Source organism: Dunckerocampus dactyliophorus, chromosome 7, assembly GCF_027744805.1.
Source record: "Dunckerocampus dactyliophorus isolate RoL2022-P2 chromosome 7, RoL_Ddac_1.1, whole genome shotgun sequence".
NCBI classification, from domain to species: domain Eukaryota; kingdom Metazoa; phylum Chordata; class Actinopteri; order Syngnathiformes; family Syngnathidae; genus Dunckerocampus; species Dunckerocampus dactyliophorus.
The window spans coordinates 11647080-11668791 of record NC_072825.1 but is presented as its reverse complement, the minus strand read 5'-3'; the positions used below and the strand labels follow the sequence as shown (position 1 = coordinate 11668791).

Below are 21712 nucleotides of genomic sequence, written 5' to 3'. Positions count from 1 at the left end.
GCAGCCTACCAAGCTAACTATTTAGCCTCTCCAATTCACTTATTCTTATTCTAACCTTTCAACCCTATTTTCAGTCTATCAAGTCGGACATGCCATGGCTATAGTGTTAAGTGTGTATAGTAAGTATAGTGTTAAGGAAACCTAATCTAAGGTAATGTCTCTTCAATGTAAATAATTGGTATAATTAGGTTTAAAAATGTAAATATCCTGTTGTTTCAGCCTCCCCAAATGTGAATATTTTTTAAATTTCCTGAGTCATCCAAGCAAATCTTTTATCTTTGTGTTTTAGACAAAACAAGATATTCACACACATCAGCTTTGACTTTGTGAAGCAGTGATGAGCATGTTTGCCTCGTTTCTGATATGTTGTGGACCAAAGCAATAACTGCGTTTGGTTCATATTGATTTGGTCCATTTTACGTACAGTACGTATTACTGGATCGAAACAAGCAGCTTCAGATTTAATTTTAAGAATTTATTTTACCCTGATGTTACCGTCAAAGTGGGGGTGCATTTGATTACTATCAAAAGTGGCGAAAATGAAGAGACGAATTATGTTAACAAGCTTTCTCGCCAAAGCATTTGTGCATCTGGTCTATTGTGTATGGGAAGAAGCTTGCTGCGCCGTAACTTTGGATGAAAGTTAAATGGAACTATACAGCGCTTTCCACAATGGCATTGGAAACGTTGCCATTCACATCATCAATTACTTGTGTATGACTTAGATTTTGTCTATGACTAGATTCTGTCACTCATGCACGTCAAACTACGATATTATAATCTTCTCTCCGGAAAACAAATTCTAGGCTCGTACTGATGGGTAGTCAGCGTTAATGTGTGTTTTATATCATGTTTTAACTTGTAACGGTGCTTTTCTCACGGTGCTTTCTTTTGTGTTGTTTGTTTCATCGGTGAATGACAATATCATTAGATTACTATTAGCAATTTATGTGCGCATTTATGTCAAATCTGGCCAGTGACTGTATTTATCTTGCAGAACAGTTCAGTGGCATTACTTGAATGGCTGAATGAGCATTGATAAGTAACATGCTATAAGTTATGTGGTCATCTCAAGAGTTTCATGAAATAGAATGATTAATAGCAGAAGACATATCGAACCTCTGAACTGAGACACAAAGTTTCAGGTTTTGCAGAATGTTAGAGTAGGCAGCACCAGTAATGCTTAGAACTCAGTCTTCCCAAATGAATGGTTATACAACATTTCAATACACAGTGGACCTCCACTGACGCAAAGGCACAGGTGGAAGAAGAAGCAAAGCGAGAGAAAAGTTTGAGTGGTGCCAGCTGCCTTGCCATCTGTCACCGTCATGGCTTTTCTTGTGATATGTTGAAACAACTTCCTTGAGAAGTGCTGCAGATAATTCTTGATTGTTTCCATTAGCAGGTCCCTGATAGTGGGCGGAATGGTGGTGCAGTGTTCACCTCAAGAGTTGTGTGGGGTTTGCATGTTCTCATTGTGCTTGCGTGGGTTTTCTTCAAGTGAGAGCAACAAAAAAAAATATATGAAGGGATATTGATTTTAAAAAACCTTTATTGCCTGAATAGGTTCAGTGTAGTCAGCATAGAACAGTTCAGTGTATAGCCCACCTCTCACCGTATACATCAGGTATATTTGGTAGGGATTCCTTGGTAGGTATTCCTTAGGAATTTCAAGATGATTAGCCCTTCTCCTTTTTAATATGTTAAAAAAAATATTTGGTCGTTGAAATGGCAGATGAATTAATTGAGGTGATATGGCTAAGGAGGTATAGTGGTCATTTCACACCTGGATGTTTGCAGGTGCAGCCACCGGTACCTCCTTAGTTGAGCTGGCGCATCTTTGAGCTCTTCATGTTCTTAATGTTCTTAACATACACCACCATACTTAAACACCGTGTGAAACACTTACATTTTGAATGAAGTATTTACCATTAACCATTAGATTATTGTAATGTGTATGCCTTTTGCTGTTTTTTAACTCACGTTCACTGTTGGTCACACTGACATGGGAAGTGAAGCAACAAGGAAACCTTAATTTCTTTACCACGCAGGTGAACCCCCGCTAGTACACCTTGATACGTCTTTGTTGTCCTCTAGCCTGGCCTTAGCCCTCAGATCCTAAGCCTAGTTTGCACAAGGCCTATACCAAAGAGACAAATAGTTCTGGGTGGATGAACAACCGACAACAAAGTCTTTTAACCCGCAAAAAAGAGAAAATTAGCATTGAAGATAGGAAAGAAGATCTGGACACTGTCCATTCACTCCCTGGTGGTCTAGCAGAGCCTCATTAGATGGATGAGTATGAAGCTGTCAAAGCTGTAATGTTACACCACAGGTCGTCAGCAAACTAATTGGGTAACAAAGACCATTTTCAGCACAGGAAACCCATCTTTTAGCAGTCTGTGTGCTGAGACTCTGATAAGAGAGTTCACGTCTAATGCATTTAGTGAGGGGCAAGTTCACCATCTTTATCTTATTTACTTAACTTGGTGTAAATATTGTTGGTCTTTTACAGTGGATTTAGTAAGACCCCATTTCTCTAAAGTGCACCCAGTGATGAACCTGTAGAAGACTGCAGCATGCAGGAGATGATCAGGCAGTATATGTAAATCAGATACAGCTCGGCATCATGTTCCATTTGTCTGTTAATATAAGCTTAGTTAGCAATGCATGCTGTGTGTTTCGGTGCATTGTTTGGGGGGGATTTAATCTATTGTACTTTCACTGTTAAATCTAATTTATATTCTGTAGCTGTAGAGCCCAATTTCTGCATCAGAAAGTGAGATTGACTGCACACACAGAGTCTCCTGAAATATAAAAGCACACACGGAGGGATGCTACTCTAATGCATCGTGAAATTTCTGACTCAACCAGAGAAAGAGGGGAGTTCAAAAGAATTTTAAACCAAAAGGGGTACAGAGAGGTTTATCTAAAGTCAAGGACTTTATTCAAGTGTCATTTCCACCATTTTATTTTTTGTCTATATTTACTCTTTGTGATTGATCCTGGTCTAATGTACTTGTATAGAGAGCAGGGATTTATTATGACCTCATTGACTGATTGACTCCCTTCCATCCTCTCTCAGCAAACACACATGCTTATTCCTAACGGGGGACGAGTAGATCTGTCTTGAGAATATGTCACCTGCTACCTTAGCCTCCAGGGGTCGCGTTAATATCCATACAGGTGAACATTACTGGCTCAGAGTTTCCTATTATGGTGCCTCACACACCATCTCCCTGCTCAGCCAAGTAACTCTTGCATACAGTACATGCAAAAGATCAAACAACCTTCCCCACTGAATTCAAATGGGAAATTTCTTGTAATTCCAACAGTAAGTAGTGAAGCGACTGGGATGTTCCCTGACCGGATCCATACATGTTTGAACATGTACCTCCAAGACATAATTAAGACCTGCAGCACAAGCATTACAAATGTACCTTTCTCTTGTTTACCACTTCAAATAGTATCTCGGGAAATATATGTAATACTGAGCTCAACTTACACGAGAAGTTGAATTAAACATGTAGCCCCGACTTGGGATACTGTGGAATAATTGTAATAGAGAAGAGAAGGTTGGTGTGGAGGTGGAAAGGAAAAGAGACGTGCTTGCCTTCTTTAGGCAAGTTCAGCTGACAGTAAGCATTTGGACTTCAGAATTGGAACACCTCACAAACATTTTTAATTCTTTAGTGCTTCTCTTTGTAGATATACCGAAAGAATATCTACAAAGGGAGAAGAGCTGACATTTGATGAAATAACAATATTATACAATTTTGTGATGGTCTGTTGATAATTAATCATTGGTGTGTAAGCTGAATCCTCGACAACCGCTCATTTGTCTGCTTTATTAGCACTTATGTCTAAAACAGAGTAAGCATACTCTTGCAGTGCCACCCGTGGTCAATATAAATACCACTGTGACCAGTCAAATAAGCAATAGCTAATGCAGCATTTGTACTTTGATGCTTACAGTCCAGCCAACGGGATAAAAGGTGATTTAAATGAGAAAATATTTCTTCCTCTTAGCGCGACCACGATAGCGACAGCCAAAGCATGTGTGTCCCTTCAAAGATTCTGGGAACAGCAGTGACTCTCTCTCAATTTAATCGATTTGAAAATGAAAAGTTAATTTGAAAAAGTTGAAAAGAGAAAGATGGGCCAAGGGAAGAGGGGGAGAGAAAAAAAAGCATTCTCTTGCACTCAAGCAGTAAACTAACCGCCGCACAGAGCAGGCGAAGATTTTGCCTGAATTATCTCACACCTCACATTTGCTCTTAGGCAAGCAGTTTAAAAGCCAAGCGATTGAGCCAGTGATCCAATTTGAAATGCAGAAATGATTAGAGCAGCTTGCCTCATTTCATATCGAAATTCTCTGATTTATGACAGGGCACGAGCCAAGATCTATCTCTAAAGGGAATTAGTGTGCAATTTCTGCATATTTCTGTTATTTAGTCTCCCAGCAGCAGATGCTATAGCCTTGAAGAGGGGGGGTGGAAAAGGAATTGAAGCATTACGTAGGTATCTTTTCATCTCAGCCAGATGTAACCGTGGCCATTTATGAGGAGAAAATAACACAAAAGCAGACGTGAAAAATTGGGGTATGTCCCACTTTGTGTAGGATGTTGACTGAGAACCATATTTCTGGGAGCATGAAAAAAATATGCAGCACTTAACCACGCGTATACATATATACAGCTTTTATGTAGCGTGAATAGTGGTGAGACACAGACTGTGAGGTGAGCTTTGGCCAATTATTTGCAAAAAAATACCCTTGCAACCCATCCATCCTTGAGGCTAAGAAAATATTAAAACATGCAGCGATAACGATGGCTAGAGGAAAATCTCCCTTAATGAAATTTCCAGTTGACCACATGCAATTTGTTTCATCGCAGTGAACAACTAATTGCAATGGACGTTATCGAGGTGTGAGTGTGCTGTCTGCTGTAAACTGACTGGTAAAACAGTTACAAATCCTTTATCCTCAGTGCCATGTTAGAAACAAATAACCCTGCCATCACTACATATAGCTGCTTGTTTTTCTCTTATTTGTACTGTCAACATAATCTAAAGCACAGGGCACATTTGTGAAAGGAGAAACGGCATGTACTGTGTTGGTGCAAACTTGTTTTTATTGCGAGAAAACGGACAGTATTTGAGGTGGCGTTTGCATCATCATATTCCAACTGGCTGATGAGTGGCTATTGAAAGCTCAAAGTATGAAGTCAATGAATGTCGTCAGATATTCAGACAGAGCTCTTTTGATCTCTCAGTTGTCTAAATCCTGCAGCTGTGGGATCAGAAGACAGCTCCAGTGCCAGCCAGTGACCTTGGTGGAGGGAGCCAGGGAAAAAGCCATGAGGAAAATAATCATTCCCACCAAGGTTTGTATCGATTTCACCTGCCCTGAATAGGAGCAGGTTAAGAGCAGCCACTGGTGGTGAAATGGTCAGCGGTGATATCATTAGCTAGTTGTTTACACAGGGAAGCTGGGAGTTAGAGGCAGGCTGAGTGTCACAAGACACTTTCTTCTTCACCTCTTTCAGCTGATCAGAGGATCATGGTATCAAGGAGGGATTAGTAGCGACTTGGGATTTGTGTGATTGGTTAATTTATTGCAGTGATGGCAGGTCTTTCATCTATGGCAACATTTAATCACAGCAGCCACAGAGGCTATTACAGGTTAGCTCCTTTCTGGAGCCAGTCCGGCTGTGCCATCAGCTCTATCACAATTCCCCTGAAATTTCCAAATTATCTGGAACAGGCTTTAGCTTCTCAGTAATAAAAATTAGAACAGATTCCTGATAGAAGCTTTGCTCACACAGGGCCAATTATAAATTGTACAGCCCTGCCTTGCAAGAAGGAAGCGGGGGAAGGAAAAAAAATCCAACTCTGAGAGATGTGCACAGAACTTATCGTTCAACCCCTGCTCTGCTCTGATCCAAATCCGTGTGGCTGAAAATTTATATTAGATTTTATCACAGACGCCTAAGTCTAGAAAAATCAATGAAGGTTATCTTTTATGTTGCAGCAACTTGTGGAAATATTGATTTTCATTTTATAGTGAATTTGGAGCATCAGTTTGTAATCACTTCCTAGCTGACTTCACTGTTTGGGTGGCGGTATCTCTTACACGAGGAAAGGTAACAGAGCTCAGGGAAAAAAAGGGTGAGTGTTAAAACCACTGAAGTGGAAGCAGAGGGTGGATAAACTATAACACACAACTTGTGCGTGTACCGGGGGGTGTACGGGTGCTAACATCAATGGAGACTGATGATTTAACCTTTGTAAGTGTTGTTTGTATTTAATTGTTTGAATTTAAATGTATGTTGACCCACTTACATGATGTTTAGTTAACATTTGAGTACAAAAATTATTTATAGTTGTTAGTTAGCATGATTAATCCGTTCCAGAAGGTCAGACTCAAACTGAAACATACTCTAATGAATCCATTTTTCCCCTTAAGAAATAATGCAAATTCAAGTAATGTTGACACAAAACACTGTTTATAGTTTTACAAGTATCTTTTTACATACAGAAAACAATTTGAAATGCATATAAATGACAAATAAACGGGATAAATCCACATTTACTGTCACTTTTACCTTGATGGAAGACCTGATTGTTGACAAAGATGGCTATGAGGCAGCAGCGAGCAGAGGTCCACACGGACACCACCTTGGCGTCTTGCTGAGTTATTTCTTGAATTCAGGAGTGTTTCTCATCTTCATTATCAAAGTGTTGACACTTGCAACTTTATTTGGCTCCATTGGGGGTTATTTTGTGGCCATGATCAAAAGAAAAGGCGTAACTTTTGTAACTTGTGGCATAACTGTGTTAGTTAGCAAAGAACTATAGAGTCAACCGCTGATTACATCATAGACGGGCGAGGGAGCTGGGGGACAGAGACTTACGGTTTCGGTTTCCTGTTCAGTTCATGCTAACAGGGACGTTTTGTGGTAAAAATGCATTACAAAGGCAGTTGAACTCAGTGTATTAATAACATGGCAAGGTATGTGCGGGCTGCACGGTGGTCAAGTGGTTAGCATGTTGGCCAACACAGTAACAGTCTGGAGATCGGGAAGACCTGGGTTCGATTCTCCGCTTGGGTATTTCTGTGTGGAGTTTGCATGTTCTCCCCGTGTGTGCGTGGGTTTTCTCCGGGTACTCCGGTTTCCTCCCACATCCAAAAACATGCATGTTAGGTTAATTGGCGACTCTAAATTGTCCATAGGTATGAATGTGAGTGCGAATGGTTGTTTGTCTATATGTGCCCTGCGATTGGCTGGCGACCAGAAGTCGCCCGAAGTCAGTTGGGATAGGCTCCAGCATACCCCCGCGACCCTAAAGAGGAGAAGCGGTATAGAAAATGGATGGATGGTATGTTCCATATTACAGTATATGCTGACTGACGCGAAACGAGGCATTTTTGCATACATTTTCGACGTAAACCGAAAAATACTCTAACCGGGGCATACGTGAACCGATGTTCCACTGTATAAAGATTAAAAAAGAGGGGCTGTAAAGAGGGAAACTCCACACCTAAAATTTAGAACCCTTTTGGGTTTAAGGTGAAACGTCTTCAACAAACAAGAAGAGTCCTGACTCTTACCAACTTTTCTGTTTTGGTTTGGGACATTTTTTCTTCCATATGTCAACTCCCTGCTTTTGTGTTGGATGGAGGAAGAGTTTGTTTGTATAAAACCAGTTCATCCCATGCTCCAAATTATAATTTTCTGCCTGTCAATCTGTATTTCTCCTTGCCGTGGCCACTTAGGCCAACTGATTTGGTTGTACAAATGTTTTCATTTGCATTTGCAAACACTCCTCTTTGCAGTGACACCACACTATCTTAATCCTAAATATGTTGCATGCTCTTGTGCATCTCTTTGTCTTTGTGGCGGCTGCTACATGCAGCATGCTTCCAAAGCACATAGGCCACTATTGTCGCTGTGGATGAGTTATGTAAATCTGCAGTGAAAAACTGTCATCACTTGTTTGCAGAAAGGGTGAAGCCAAGTTAACTGAAATTGACAGTCCATTCAAGTAATATGTAATACCTAACATGTGAAAGGAAGTCTAGTTAAAGTGGTGTTCAGTCTCTGTTGGCTACGTTAAGACCAGCTGGAATATCATAAATTCCCAAAGGCTCAGAGGGATGTCAGAAAGGCCTCTCGCTGGTGAATAAGAAATGGCTCCAGTCTAGAGATCTAAGAAAGGGTTAATCTGATTCCCATTTCAGATAGTCGTCCTAGCAACAATCGGCCAGTCTGCCCTGCTCCTTTGACAGGGTTGTGAGATTTTCAGGTTAGCCAGATAGAGGACTTTATTGTGAGGCTAATTTGAAATGTGAAATCCAGGATGACTTAAATTACAGAGGTCGTCCTTCTCTCATCTGCTGCCAAGGCAGGATAAGACGATGCCAATAGAAAAAATAAGAGTATGCAATTTACTGTCAGTGTGTGTGTGATTTTTTTTACTATTAGTTTGGTGTTGCAGTTTGTGAGTAATATCCATGAATGGTGTTGAAATCTAATGTCTTCTTTTGGACTCATTGCATTTGTTTTGCTTGTAGACACAATCACACAGAGCTTCTCGTGATCTCTGGGAGATGTTTTTACTATTTGCTCTCTAAAGTCAGTTTGTTCTCTAGCCTTTGACTGGATAGAGTTCATGAAAAAAGAAATGGACAGAGGAGGAGGAGGAGGAGAAGGAAGGGGAGGGGGCATGCAGACGCACTGCAGAGCTCATCTCATGTGCATATCTGTGCCAATTCAGACCTTTAACATGCACAAGTGACATTTGCATTTATCCTTCAAGGTTGTTGCCATGTGCAAAGGACTACTTTTTTTCCATTGCATTATGCAAATGAACTGAGTTGAGATTGCATGCCAACCCATTTTCTCAAAGCATTACTATTTCTGTAACACCCTAATGAAGAAGGGCCTCGGGGTTAAAAAGTAATGGCCTTGAAATACTGACAGTTTGCCTTTAAGTAATAGACTTTTGTACTCAGGTGCCTTAGCACACACTCAAACAACAGCAACACAAAAAGAGGCAAAAACGAACATCCACAAAGCAAAAAAAGCAGCATATGATGATGAGTAAATATAGCAAACACATATGGTGGACCGCTTCCACAGAAGCCTATTAGGCGGATGTTGTACTCTTCCGCCCTTTCTTGTTTGTTTTTCCTCTTAAAAAATCCATCTTTGACCTCTGACCAACAAGAAAAAATACTTTACACATTCACATTAATTTTCACCATATTATCAAATCTCCAACCTCAACCGCCCTTTGAAATAGATGCCGATTCTCTGAATTCTTCCTGATTTGTTTCAGGAAATGGTGAAGTGATGCCAATAGTGAGGTGCAGTGTACCCAAAGTACAAAAGATCTCCCAGAAAATGAGGATCTCACCACTGGAATTGATATTGTGTAGGCTCTGGCTCTCATTGGTCTCCTCTCCAAGGAGAAGTGCAGCACAACTCGCAAAAACATCCCAGTAATCATCTCTGCAATGTTTAAAAATAGGATTTGCATGGACTTGCAACCAGTTTCTCCAGCAGGTGGTTTAATTGATGAGCTCCTCTCTCAAATTGAAGGAGGTGTTGATCATTGAAATCACCTGCTTTAGTGACCGGTTGGAAAGAAAACCTGCAGTGTCTCGGCCCTGCATGGCACGAGTTTGAAACCCCCGATGTATAGTTTCTCAATTGTCTTGTTTGTGGCAGACAAGCATGCTTATTAAAGCCGCTTTAATCACTAAAATAAGCAACTGATAAATGTTTGTTATCTGTCCCCGTCCAGAAGACGAAGAGCAAGGTCCCGGTGGTGCTGAGCACTGGCCCCAAGTGGCTACTGGATGTGACTTGGCAGGGAGCAGAGGACAACAAAAACAACTGTGTGGTGTACAGCAAAGGTAAGCAAGCAACGCTGCATCCCGTTATCTCTCCACACTGCAACACAACACACCACAGCTAAGACACAGACGATCCACTCAACTCCCACCTGTCTGTCTCCTGGCCGTCTTTTACTTTCTCTCTATTGCTCTCCATGCTTCTCCAAGCCACAAATGTTCTCAAATGTTCTTAGAGCATAGCTGCAAGGACAAGCACACACTTAAACATTACATGCACACACTCGCCGGCTATCTGTTTTTCTCATCCAGCAAGTAATTTATATCACTAAAACCCTGATTAAGAAGTGAGAAACATCACTTGACACACAAAGTTAATGGTCTTTAGATTTCACAACGTAATTAATGCCCCTTTTCCCCCCTTTATACTGTGTCTTAGAGGAGATAACAAGCAAGGGAGGAATAGAGATCAGGTTGCAAATTTGCTATATATATTCATGTTCTTGTACTGTGTAAATACAATAAGGTAATAAATACAATGCAATTAATGAGACAGCTACAGTATGGTGCACAAGTCTAGGCCATTAGTAGCTTTGTTGGTTTAATGACAGTAAATATAAGGACAGATACAATTAGCAGCTTATGTTGTACTCCACTAAGTTAGTTACAGTATACATGGTCATTGCAGCATTGCTTCAGAAAAACAAATACATCGGTGGGTTATTTTGTATTATTATATATATTTATAATTTGTATTATTATTATTATAGATTTTGTAAGGTAGACAGTACTATATCTACTATAGTGGTGTGAAAAAGTGTTTAGCCCCTTCCTGATTTCTAATTTTTTTGCATGTTTGTAAATGTATCAGATTATCAAACAAATTAAAAATATTAGTCAATGACAGCACAGCTGAACACAAAATGCAGTTTTTAGATGAAACTTTTTATTATTAAGGGAGAAAAAAATCCAATCCTACGTGGCCTTGTGTGAAAAAGTGACTGTCCCCAAAACCTAATAACTGGTTGGGTCACCCTTAGCAGCAACAACTGCAATCAAGCATGTGCGATAACAATTGCAATGAGTCTCTTACAGCGCAAGACCATGAAAAGACCTGTACACAAGCAGAGCTGTTTTAAAGTCTAGTCTCTGAGCGACAGGATGCCAGTGCTGACTGGACTAATATGGTCATATTTCCTGGTTCTAGTCAGGACTCGAGCAGCAGTATTCTGAATGTACTGCAGCTGTTTTACAGTTGAGAAGGCCGTTATAGTAGTCTAGCCTGCTGGAGGCAAAGGCATGGATTAGTCTCTCTAAATCTGTCTTAGACACTATTCCCTTGATTTTGGCAATGCTTTTTAGGTGGTAAAAAACTGCTGATGATGAATTAATGTGGCTGTTAAAGTTCAGATCTGAGTCCATTATTACCGCTAGATTTCTAACCTGATTATTAGTCTCAACTAACAACACGTTCTCTTTGTTTCTGTGGGTCACAGATAATGATTTCAATTATGTCTGAGTTTAGCTGGAAAAAGTTGTTTTGCATTCACACACTGATCTGTTTGATTGCAGTGACAAAGTAAGTACAGGACCATGTTCACCTGCCGTCAGTGACACGTAGATCTGAGTGTCGTCTGCATAGCTGTGGTAGGACACATGGCAACTGTGTATTAGCTGGCCTAGAGGAAGCATGTACAGATTGAACAATAGCGGCCCCAGGATTGACCCCTGGGGAACCCCACAGGTAATAGCTTTTGGTCTGAGACTCAGTTAACAATTACAATAAAGTAGTTCCTATCCTCCAGATAAGACTTGAACCAGTTTAGAGCAGTACCAGAGATTCCCATCAAGTTTTTTTAGCCTCTGTAATAAGATCATATGGTCAACTGTGTGAAAGGGAGCGCTTAGATCTAGCAGAGCTGAGACTTTGAAGCTTTGTTACACAAAAATATTAAACTTTTGATTAAATAAATTCTTTTTTCCATACAGTGCGCGTAATGTGGATAGTTAAACAGTCGCCTACCAGAAAAGTAGTTCATCGCCGTCGTCCTCCTCCTCCTCCTGGGAACTAAAACCACTAATGTCGTCTTCTTCAGGATCACAATTGCACAGCCTCATTATTGCTTTGTCACACACTTTGTCAGTCTCCCTCCCTCTCTCCCTCTCTTTTGCATTGTCTCTCTTGGTGGTACTTTTGTCTCAAGGCAAATTAGCCATTTAGTTTGCAGTATCCTCTTCATCACGCAGTAACCCGTTGGTGATAGTGAACGGCTGGTGTTCTGAGCAACCCAAACAGAAGCTGTAGTAATTCTACACATGATCAAACTTACTTATGATGTGTCAGAGATTGTTGCATAAGACTTCAAAATGCACCTTTTTTTTTAAATTTTGCCCATCATTCACAATCCTTATGTGAGATATGAACACGTGTTTTTCTTTTCTGTGTGTTTTAAAGCTATGAAAACGGATAAAAATCGACAGCTCAGTAGTGCACGTAATGGGATACACCTATGCGGCCTACAAAGCACCTTCATCACCTCCTTGAAACATCTCCAAAAACCTCCAACAGCATTTTATGGTTTTATATACATGCTGTGACCATGTAGTAACAGGTACATTGATCATAACATGTAATACTTACAGTATTTTGCATATTTCAGCCATTCTAAACCAACCAGAACTTCCTTGCTCAGTGCATTGATTTCACATAACAACGTCGTGGAGATGAACACCTACACCTAGCGTTAACCTTTCCAAACTCAGAAATAAAAGCACAACAGCAGTGGCGGCATCTCAAATATGCAGCCAGACCTTTTTGGTAGTGTCTGAGGCTTTGTGAGCGTGTCTGATGCGCTACGGGCGAGTCTGTGGTGAAGCCAGTTTGCTTGCTGGCTAGTAGCTAGCCGGTGTGTCAATACGCCAGTAATGTAGTTTGATCGGCGTAACAATGTTAATAATAATAATAGCAATCTCGCTGTAGCTTGGTTAATATACACGTCACATTACATGTAAATGGAGCGTTGCTGGTGCTTTTTGGAGACTTTTTCAGACAACTTCATAGGAGCAATAATTATGTCCCACAGGTGCAGTAACGAGCTGGCTCTTTTTTATCTTTTAATCTATTTTTTTTCTTTTTATTACATAGAAACGAGAAAGACGTATGTGTTCATGTCTCACACAAGGATTGTGGATGATGGAAAATTCCCAAAAAATTGCAGTTTTCCTTTAATTCCTCAGTTTGCTGAATTGTGTCCAAGCAAACCTTAATTATAAAAAAAGCAAAACAGTGATTTGCAAAGAGCATTGCAGATTGTGCACTTTGTTGCAGATTGCACACAAGCATGCTTGAAAGTGTGTACAGTACTGACACTGAAGCTTCTGAACATTCCCGTCTAATAAAAGCGTTGGGCTTCTACAGGCATAATTGGGTCTTTATGGGTGTTAACGAGCAAAACACCACAAAATAAATACATAAATATTGACACGGTATGTGTTTCGGATCACATAGGGTGAAGGAAAGAGGCTCCATTTATCACTTTTCAAAAATGATTACCCGTGACAATACACCCAAAGCTCGACTGGAGCGTCTTCTGCCTCAAAGTGAATAAGTGGCAGGAGTGGGATTTGCAACCCGGATTTTCGGTCTCCCAATTCTCATCTACTAATCACTAGACTGCTCTGGGGAGTTATCCTCTTAACCGGCTACTTAACTTTGTGCTCTTTATCACCAGATCATTAAAGTTTTGATAAGCTGTTAAAGAAGATTATGCACTTCTTTAAAATCTTCTAATCGTTTTGCTAGCAGACTTACTGTATGGAACAAAAATGGAGGGAAATAACAGGATTTCTCCCGTTTTTGTTTGAGCAGGACAATTAGCTCTGCCACTCTTCATACATGTATGATGAGATAGCATCTCACGTAACACATTCAGCATCACTTACCCAACTCTGTGTCACTTACAGCCACCTTGTTTGTCACTTTCACTTGAACCTTATTAAATGAAACACAATGTCGTCTCCACACTTCCCCTAGTGACACTTGTTCTGCATTGTACTGTATTAAGTTCATTATTGGAAAATCCTCCAAGCGAGTCATTAAACCCTGATAGAATGCTAAGAATTAATTAAAATCTTGTATTAGAAGTCGAGTATCTTCTGTTCCATCACATAAGCAACTTCATAAACATCAGTCAACAGAGTTATTTGTCATTTCTACATTTTTACATTTTTGTATTTTATGGTGGCCTTAAAACATGCCACATCAAATCACAGACAAAAAACTTTTCTCATAAACTTCTTCTACAATGACTGAATGAAAACTTTGTATCATTTTTTTTCCCCCACAGAGTCTGAAAGTATTATATTACCAAAATTCTTCCACATTTTTGCTCCTGGCAACTTTTTTTTCTTTTTTTTTTTCTTTTTTGTGTGGTGAGATTGAGTTTAAAAAAGTGTTTGATGCTATTGAATGTTTTCAGCTCTTGAGAGCAAAGTCAGTCTGGAACTCGATTTATTCCGCCATCCTTCTTCTGCGCCTGTGTTAAAAATGTTCCAACATGCGTGTGTGTGTGTGTCTGTGTGTGTAGACTCTGGAGTGGACACTATAATGGAAAAAAAATGCAAAACATTGAATTTAATATAGAATTTTGCTATTTTGGCCACCGTTTTGGAGCTGGAATGTGTAGATTGTAGTGTGGGTTGATTAAAGCCTCTGCAGAGTCCAACTGCAACTTTCCTCCCACCTTGAAAACCTGGGGTCCAGATTGTTTATATCTTCACCCTGTGCTGCTTCCCCTCTGTCAGCTGCTTCATTGCTCCTTGAGATGTGTTACTTATGAAAAACAGCGAATATCTCACTGCACAGTATGCTCACATAATATGTTTTGGCTCACGTTTCAGTGGTCTCAGCTTTCTTTATGGCTGCTTGCAAAGATAGTAGCCGTTCACTTTGGATGCCTGCCAGCGTGAATCTATGTGCGAGTATCTGACTGGTGATTGGTTTGAGTGGCTACAGAGTACTATTGTGTGTTCTGCCCTGTGATTTCTTCTTTACACTTTGTTTGACTGCTCGTCATTTGTCCCCAGTACTTCCAGAAGCAAGAGTAGAAGTGAATATTATTTAGCATTAAGGGCAATGTTTTACAGTCCTGTACTTGTATGCTCCCATTTCTCCATTATTTACATTTTCCGAGTTGACACTTGTGTTTTTGTTTTTTTTTTGACATGGGCAAACATAAACAGCAGTGTATTATAAGGAACACAAATAAAACTGTGATATTAGTGGTCAGAATTTCCATCGGGACCAATAATCTATCTATCTAGCTGTCTAGTTATCTATCAAACTGTTTATCTATTGTAGATAATATATCGTATTGAATTAGTGAATGCATATATATATATATATATATAATATATCAAACCCTGACAAGGCACACCTGTGAAGTGAAAACCATTTTAGGTGACTACCTCATGAAGCTCATTGAGTGAACACCAAGGGTTTGCAGCGCTATCAAAAAAACCAAACATTGTAAGACATATGTCTAAAATATAGGACATATTTAGAGTTATTTCACACTGTTTTGGTAAGTACATAGTTTTGAGAAGGTACAATGTAAATAGTTATGAAAATAAATGCATTGAATGGGAAGGTGTGTCCAAACTTTTGGCCTACACACACATTCATACATACATACGTACATACATACATACATACATATTATATATTATATCTACATGAAATGAAAGGAGAAAAACAAAAAAAACTCCCTTATTTTTGAGTCTGGAGGTTTGTCAAATATGTATAATGCATGCGTTGGAGAGTGGAACAAGAAGCAGGATGGTTTGGCCAGGTCCCCCACAGGGCGCCCGAGGTGATCAGCACCATGACAAGCTAAACAGAACTATTTTTTTTTTCTGCTCATTTGCTCATTTTTGAATGCATTGTTTTTTAAGACCATTTTTTTTTTTTACGTAATGTTGATAATGTTGTCTTTTTTTAGCATTTACTGTGAGTATCTGATAAAATTGCAATGTAAAAAAAAAAAAAAGAAAACGATGAAAAGTTAGGCAAACTTACAAATTAGTCAACTTTGGAAGGTTCATGGTCTAACAAAAATAACGCGTTAACGGCAGTAATTCATTGATTTAATTAATTAATTAACGCATTCGCACCAGAGCAAGCATGCCTCTCTTTTATGACGGCAAACGGAAGCACAGTGGAGCGTCCCCACGCAGTCACACAGTCTAATGCTCTTTTCTAACTTCATTCTGACACATCAACACCATATACTGTATGTATCTCCAACACACACACTTCTCTAGTCTGTTCATCCTGGCAACGATCACTTCCTCATTCTTATCATTCTCAACGCGGACACTCCGAACGTCACAAAAACGGCTTTATAATGCATGTGTGTGTGTAAATAAACAGGAAGATAAAGAAAAATATGAAGTGGATATTCTTATCACTCACTTCGTAAATCTTAAGTGCATTTAAGTATTCTGGAAAATACACTAAAAACAAGTAAATTTACCTGAAATTACGTGACGTCTTTGAACCCACAACCTCATTGCTCATAATAACACGGTTTAAAGTCCAATTCAAATGTTCTGCTACTATTAAAGAGACTAGTGTTAGACAAATCCATTTTTAGACTTGTGTGGTATCTTTTAGCTTGATGAACATTCAGTTCGTTTCATTTGGAGCTGTTAATACATACAAATATATATGTAATCCTGTCCTGTCGTTTATCTTTCTGTTAATTAAATACAGTAAAAAATAGGCATATTTCAGATATAGTTGCTAATGGTGATTAATCATGATTAATTATTTAAAAACTGATTAATCTGATTAAAAAAATTTATAATTTGACAGCCCTACTAACAACCAGTAGATTTATATTTTAGAACAGTTTTTTTTACCCAGTATTTATTGCTTGCAGTACAGTGTACACTACTTGTTGCAGGACTATTGATTATGCACCATTTGACCAATCAGTCTCTGCAGGTAATCATGTACTGTTTATACAGTCTTGTGTTTGGTTAGTGAACGGACTTTTCGATGGAAAGTATCCAACTGCGAATATCCTCTTCTAAACATGAAAATTAGGAGGAGAATCACAGGAACCCTAGTTTGTGTTGTTTCTGCTCACTTGATAGTCATTCGATAGGACAGTTTCAAATCCCTGAAAATGTAGAATGTCACAGTATATGATTTAATTCTGAAAATAAGAAGCAGCAAGCGCCCTGAAGTGACATTGGTAAAGTGCAATATCTGCTTTTCTCAGGCCTTCACTGTGGCCCTGTTTGTTTTACATTAAACTCCCATGAAGCGCCTTAGCAGCCAGCCGTTACTAAAACGCTCAACTCTACCACTGTGCTAACTCATTATCGAGAAATCCACCTGGAACTCCCACAATGCTCTCCTCCACACTCTGACAATTTCTTTGAAGCACAGAAGTTCTAGAAACAGGCTGAAAGTCTGCAGAGTAATTATGTGTTACAGTAAGAGTGGCGCACCAGGAGTGAACGAGGATGACAGACAGGGACCCGGAGAGAAAGATAGGAACCAGTTGGGAATTTTCTGTGCAGATAAACAACAGATTGATAGGGAAAGTGAAAAATGGAAGACATTTAACGAAGGCTCGTTGTGAATTCTCCTTGATTGGAAACATTTTTGTTGTGTCAAGCTGTTCGTCAAAGATACAACTTGTTTTATTATTCAGAACAATAATTGTATGTATTTATCTTTTACAGTATATTAGCAGTACATCGTTTGTGGGTTTGTGCTTATGTAAACTGCAGTGGTTTCATTACTTCTTATTTCACTGCAGAATAAACTGGGGGATTCCAGTTAAAAGGAACTGCGCAGCTGCCTTGGTGGACGCTAACTTTCCAATGTTTTGCATGCCCCCCTCCTTGCGCCGAGCATCTAAGCCACACCCCACGCAACATACACACACATGCGCACTAGCCATGTTTTTTTTGTTAGCTTGTGATAGCGATTTGGCAAAGTTAAGCTACTAACGTGAACCATCATTGAACATACACAGGCACGCTCCACGGGCACACGTGCACGAGACAGCCGTGAACGCCGGTCATCTTATTCAGGCCCAACAACAATTTCTACTTAATTTAATTTGCAATTGTGAAAAATAGAGATATGTTTCTTTTCAATCACTTTTTTTAAACCACTAATGGCAACATGCCAGCCGGTGGTGGTGCTCTTATAGTTTTTGGTTTAAAAGTGCAATTTTAAGCCAGTTGCAAACAGTCATTTTAAAGTATCATCATTGAGATAAAAAAAAATACAATTGCATACATCAAGAGTTGGTGTGCCTCAGGCAGTTGAGCATTTGGAGCCTTGCTCAAGGGCACCTCAAAAGTGCACATGAAGCAACTACCTCTTTAAATCGTTTCCATGTTGTTATCTCAAAAATGGGCACTGATGAGCAAATTTCTATTTTTTCCTGGGATTGGGAAAATTCACCCTAAATGTTCTAAACTTCTGTTTTAACGTCCATGTCATGTTCAGCAGAATAATTATTGCAGCATGGGTATGGAACCTGTTCAAGTAAAACAAAAATAGTAATTACAAGAATCACAGTGTTAAAAATAATGTTCAAAATATAAAACTTGTTTATGCATTTTAATCCATCCATCCATTTTCTACCGCAATGCAGGTAGCCAGAGCCAATGCCAGCTGTCCGTCCGATATATTCCGGGTCAGACACCAAAACTCAATTATCACTGGACAAAGTGGTAGCCTACCCGGGTTATTGGGAAGTCAAGAAGTAAACTTCCCTCCTTTTGATCAAATAATCAGCGAGCTAATTCTGCAGAGCCTTTTGGTGAAGAAGATGGCAAAAAGAAAGACGGATAAGGAGTAAGGTGCAAAACCATGTAGCATCAGAAGTCGCATTAATGGCAAGAAGTATTTTTTATTTCTTATTGGTTAGCTTCAGTGTAACAACGTTATTAAAAAGAATACATTCAGTATTCAATGTTAAAAAAAAATACTATATGGCTCTCACAGAAATGCATATTAAAATACGTGGCTTTCATGGCTCTCTTAGCCAAAAAAGGTTCCCGACCCCTGATGTAGCTGATCTCTCGTCCTCACAGCCATATCTTTTTTGTCTATTAGAGGACAACCTGTAATTCTGACAAAAAGCCATCAAAATCAGTACCTGCTGACACGAGACTCCGGTAGCATTTGGGTAAACGACAACTGTCGTTTTTGCGCCATTGTTAACTGATATTTGCACCCACTGAAACTAAACACCCTCCATTATGTGGCAATATTCAGAGGTCACCTAAACTTTTCAATTGTAAGCCTCTTAAGTCAGACCGCATTCAGATCCAGCCTGTCCCACAAGTCTCCAGAGCATTAGCCCATTGTTTGTGCAGAAATTGACCAATGTAACTAGGACGTTTTACATAAGCCCGAACAGAGAAGAATTAGCTAACTTGCTGTGTCTTTGTATTATTTCATATTTGCTAAGTCCTCACAATCAGATCCTTTTTATGCCTCCATTTCGTTTTCACAGCTGGCCGACTGAAGCCCTCTGAACTAACATGACCTGTGCAGACACATGCCGCACCTGCATGGTTCTACTTTAAATTCCTTCTTGAATGTTTGGTATGAAGGTGTCTGCATTGTTTTGTTATATTTGGAATGTAACTCAAAAGTGTGACGCATGCCGCTGACTGCTCCGTGGTAAGAAGCTATTATAGTTTGCTCATTTCAACCCCTCTCCTTTTAAAATGACTGCAGCGACGAGGGCATGCAAGGGTTTATTATCTGTTATCTGGGAACACAGTGAAATGGTGTGACTGAATAATAACTAAACAACTGACACACAATGTAGAAATGTCATTATCAGTGTATTAAAACAAAATTGTACCCTAAAGGAGTCCCCACCACAGCTTAGAGCAGCCAACTAATTATGTTTAATTAAAAGACAACAAAGATCAACAGAATCATTTTCATTAGGAAATTATTAATGATTCCGCTGCAACAATAATTGATTGCACTGAGCCACGCGATAGCTCTATACGGTCAGGCTCACTCTGTAGCTGGGTGGAGAGAAGCGGCTTTTTCTGAAGCTGAAGCTTGTACTTTTGTAATAATGTGTAATTCAGTCATTTGGGGGCCCACAGCAAACCCAGTCAGTGGGGCCCTCTGCATCCTTGTACTGCACTGACAAAGGTTTTTTTAATTTACATTTTTACAGAAGGCGAGTATGTAATTTATGTAATTTTTTCCTGCTTTTGAAATCTGTTACAGATATGTCAGGCTGCCATGTTAATTTACCCCCCGTCCCCACAAAAAATATTTTAAATGATGTTGTTTGTCATCTACTAACAAGTGTGAATATAGAAACATTCTCATATTTCTTGAGCTAGATAATGTCCTTCAAATCCTAATTAATGAGAAGCAACATTTAATATAGTTTACCGCTTTCATACTCACATGTTTCAGGAAAAGTGTCACTCTCAACTTATTCCATAAAACTACAGCATTAGCCTGGCTGTCTTCCTTCGGTAGTTTTGATCAAATCCGTTTTCCTCTCGCCTGACTCCGCATCATTTTTCTCCAAACCGCGCCAACAAGTTTGTTTTGCTCCCGTTTTCCAGAATCAATCTGCACATGCGCAATAACATGGAATAGTCCAATGCATGGGAAGGGAGTGGGCAGTCGAAACGATCATGATGGATTACACATTTTGATGTACAGTAGTTTTAAGCATGTGAATTCAGACTAACGGTGTAAAATGTACTTTAAATTGAAGAAAAATATCAATAATCATTTTTTATGTGATGTTTGGGGACCACTGGAAATCTCAGGACCCCAGGCAATTGCCTGTGTTTGCCTAATGGTAAGTCCGCCCCCGTAATAGAGAAGTTGTAAAACAGGCTTTATGGAGACAAAAAAAAACATGGGAGGAGGAGGGGAGACTGTGGCGGGTAGGACAAAATCTAGGTGATGTAGCAATCGAAGTGAGCTTAAATATAGCATTGTTGCTGCTCTCTTCAAAGCTCCAGACGCGTGCTCCGGCAGTCTTTTATGTGCATAGGCACTATAGCACAGGCACCCAATGCACCGCTCTGCCACTGCACCCACATTCACCACAAAAACACACACACACCAGACGCCATTACCGAAAATTCACATAATGGCTGCTGACACATAAATGTCCATCTGCATTCACTGCAGGCTAAACCCCCAGACAAAAACAACAATACAGACAGAGCATGTAAATGGACTGGTGGGCACTGATGAAGACTAGATTGTTTGTTTGTTGATTTTTTTTTTAGTACATTATCACGCAACATTTTGTTGCCATGGTCTGTGTATTTGCATTTTTGAGGGTGTGCTTGTGGTCCGGATGCGTGTGTGTGTGTGTGTGTGTGTGTGTGTGTGTGTGTGTCTGACAATAGCCGGTCGGCCTTGTATCAGTGCCATGGAGGGTGTCAGGCTAATGAGCGTAGGCTGTCCTTAGAGCAGGAGGGTTTGGGTTGTGCCATTCACTCTGCATATTTAAATGCCTTGTAGAGCTTAAGTAGGCCCACTTTTCCATGTCAGGGCAGCGTTCAATCCTGCTGCTGCCATTAATTATGATACCATTGTGCTCCAGTGTGGCTAATAAGAGTGATTTATTGCACCCTCGTGGCATTATAATCATCTGAGTGAAGTACCTGAACTACACGGAGCTTGCTCTAAGCGCTGCATTTAAGGCAAAATTAGAAAAAAACAGCAGTTGAAGAGTCAGCTTCCTCCTTGGATTCAGTGGCTGCAGTGGCTAATGCATGAGTGTGTCGTACATTTAACCTGTTCATAATGGTATAATC

General features: G+C 39.8%; 1 protein-coding gene across 1 annotated transcript in view; it reads left to right on the top strand.

The window, feature by feature from the left end:
• The window catches only part of zfpm2a (zinc finger protein, FOG family member 2a), a 144617-nt gene that overhangs the window by 74926 nt on the left and 47979 nt on the right, over nucleotides 1–21712 (top strand). The window contains exon 5 of the mRNA XM_054783273.1: nucleotides 9811–9922. Coding sequence (XP_054639248.1) covers nucleotides 9811–9922 — 112 coding nt within the window. The remainder of the gene's footprint in view (nucleotides 1–9810; nucleotides 9923–21712) is intronic.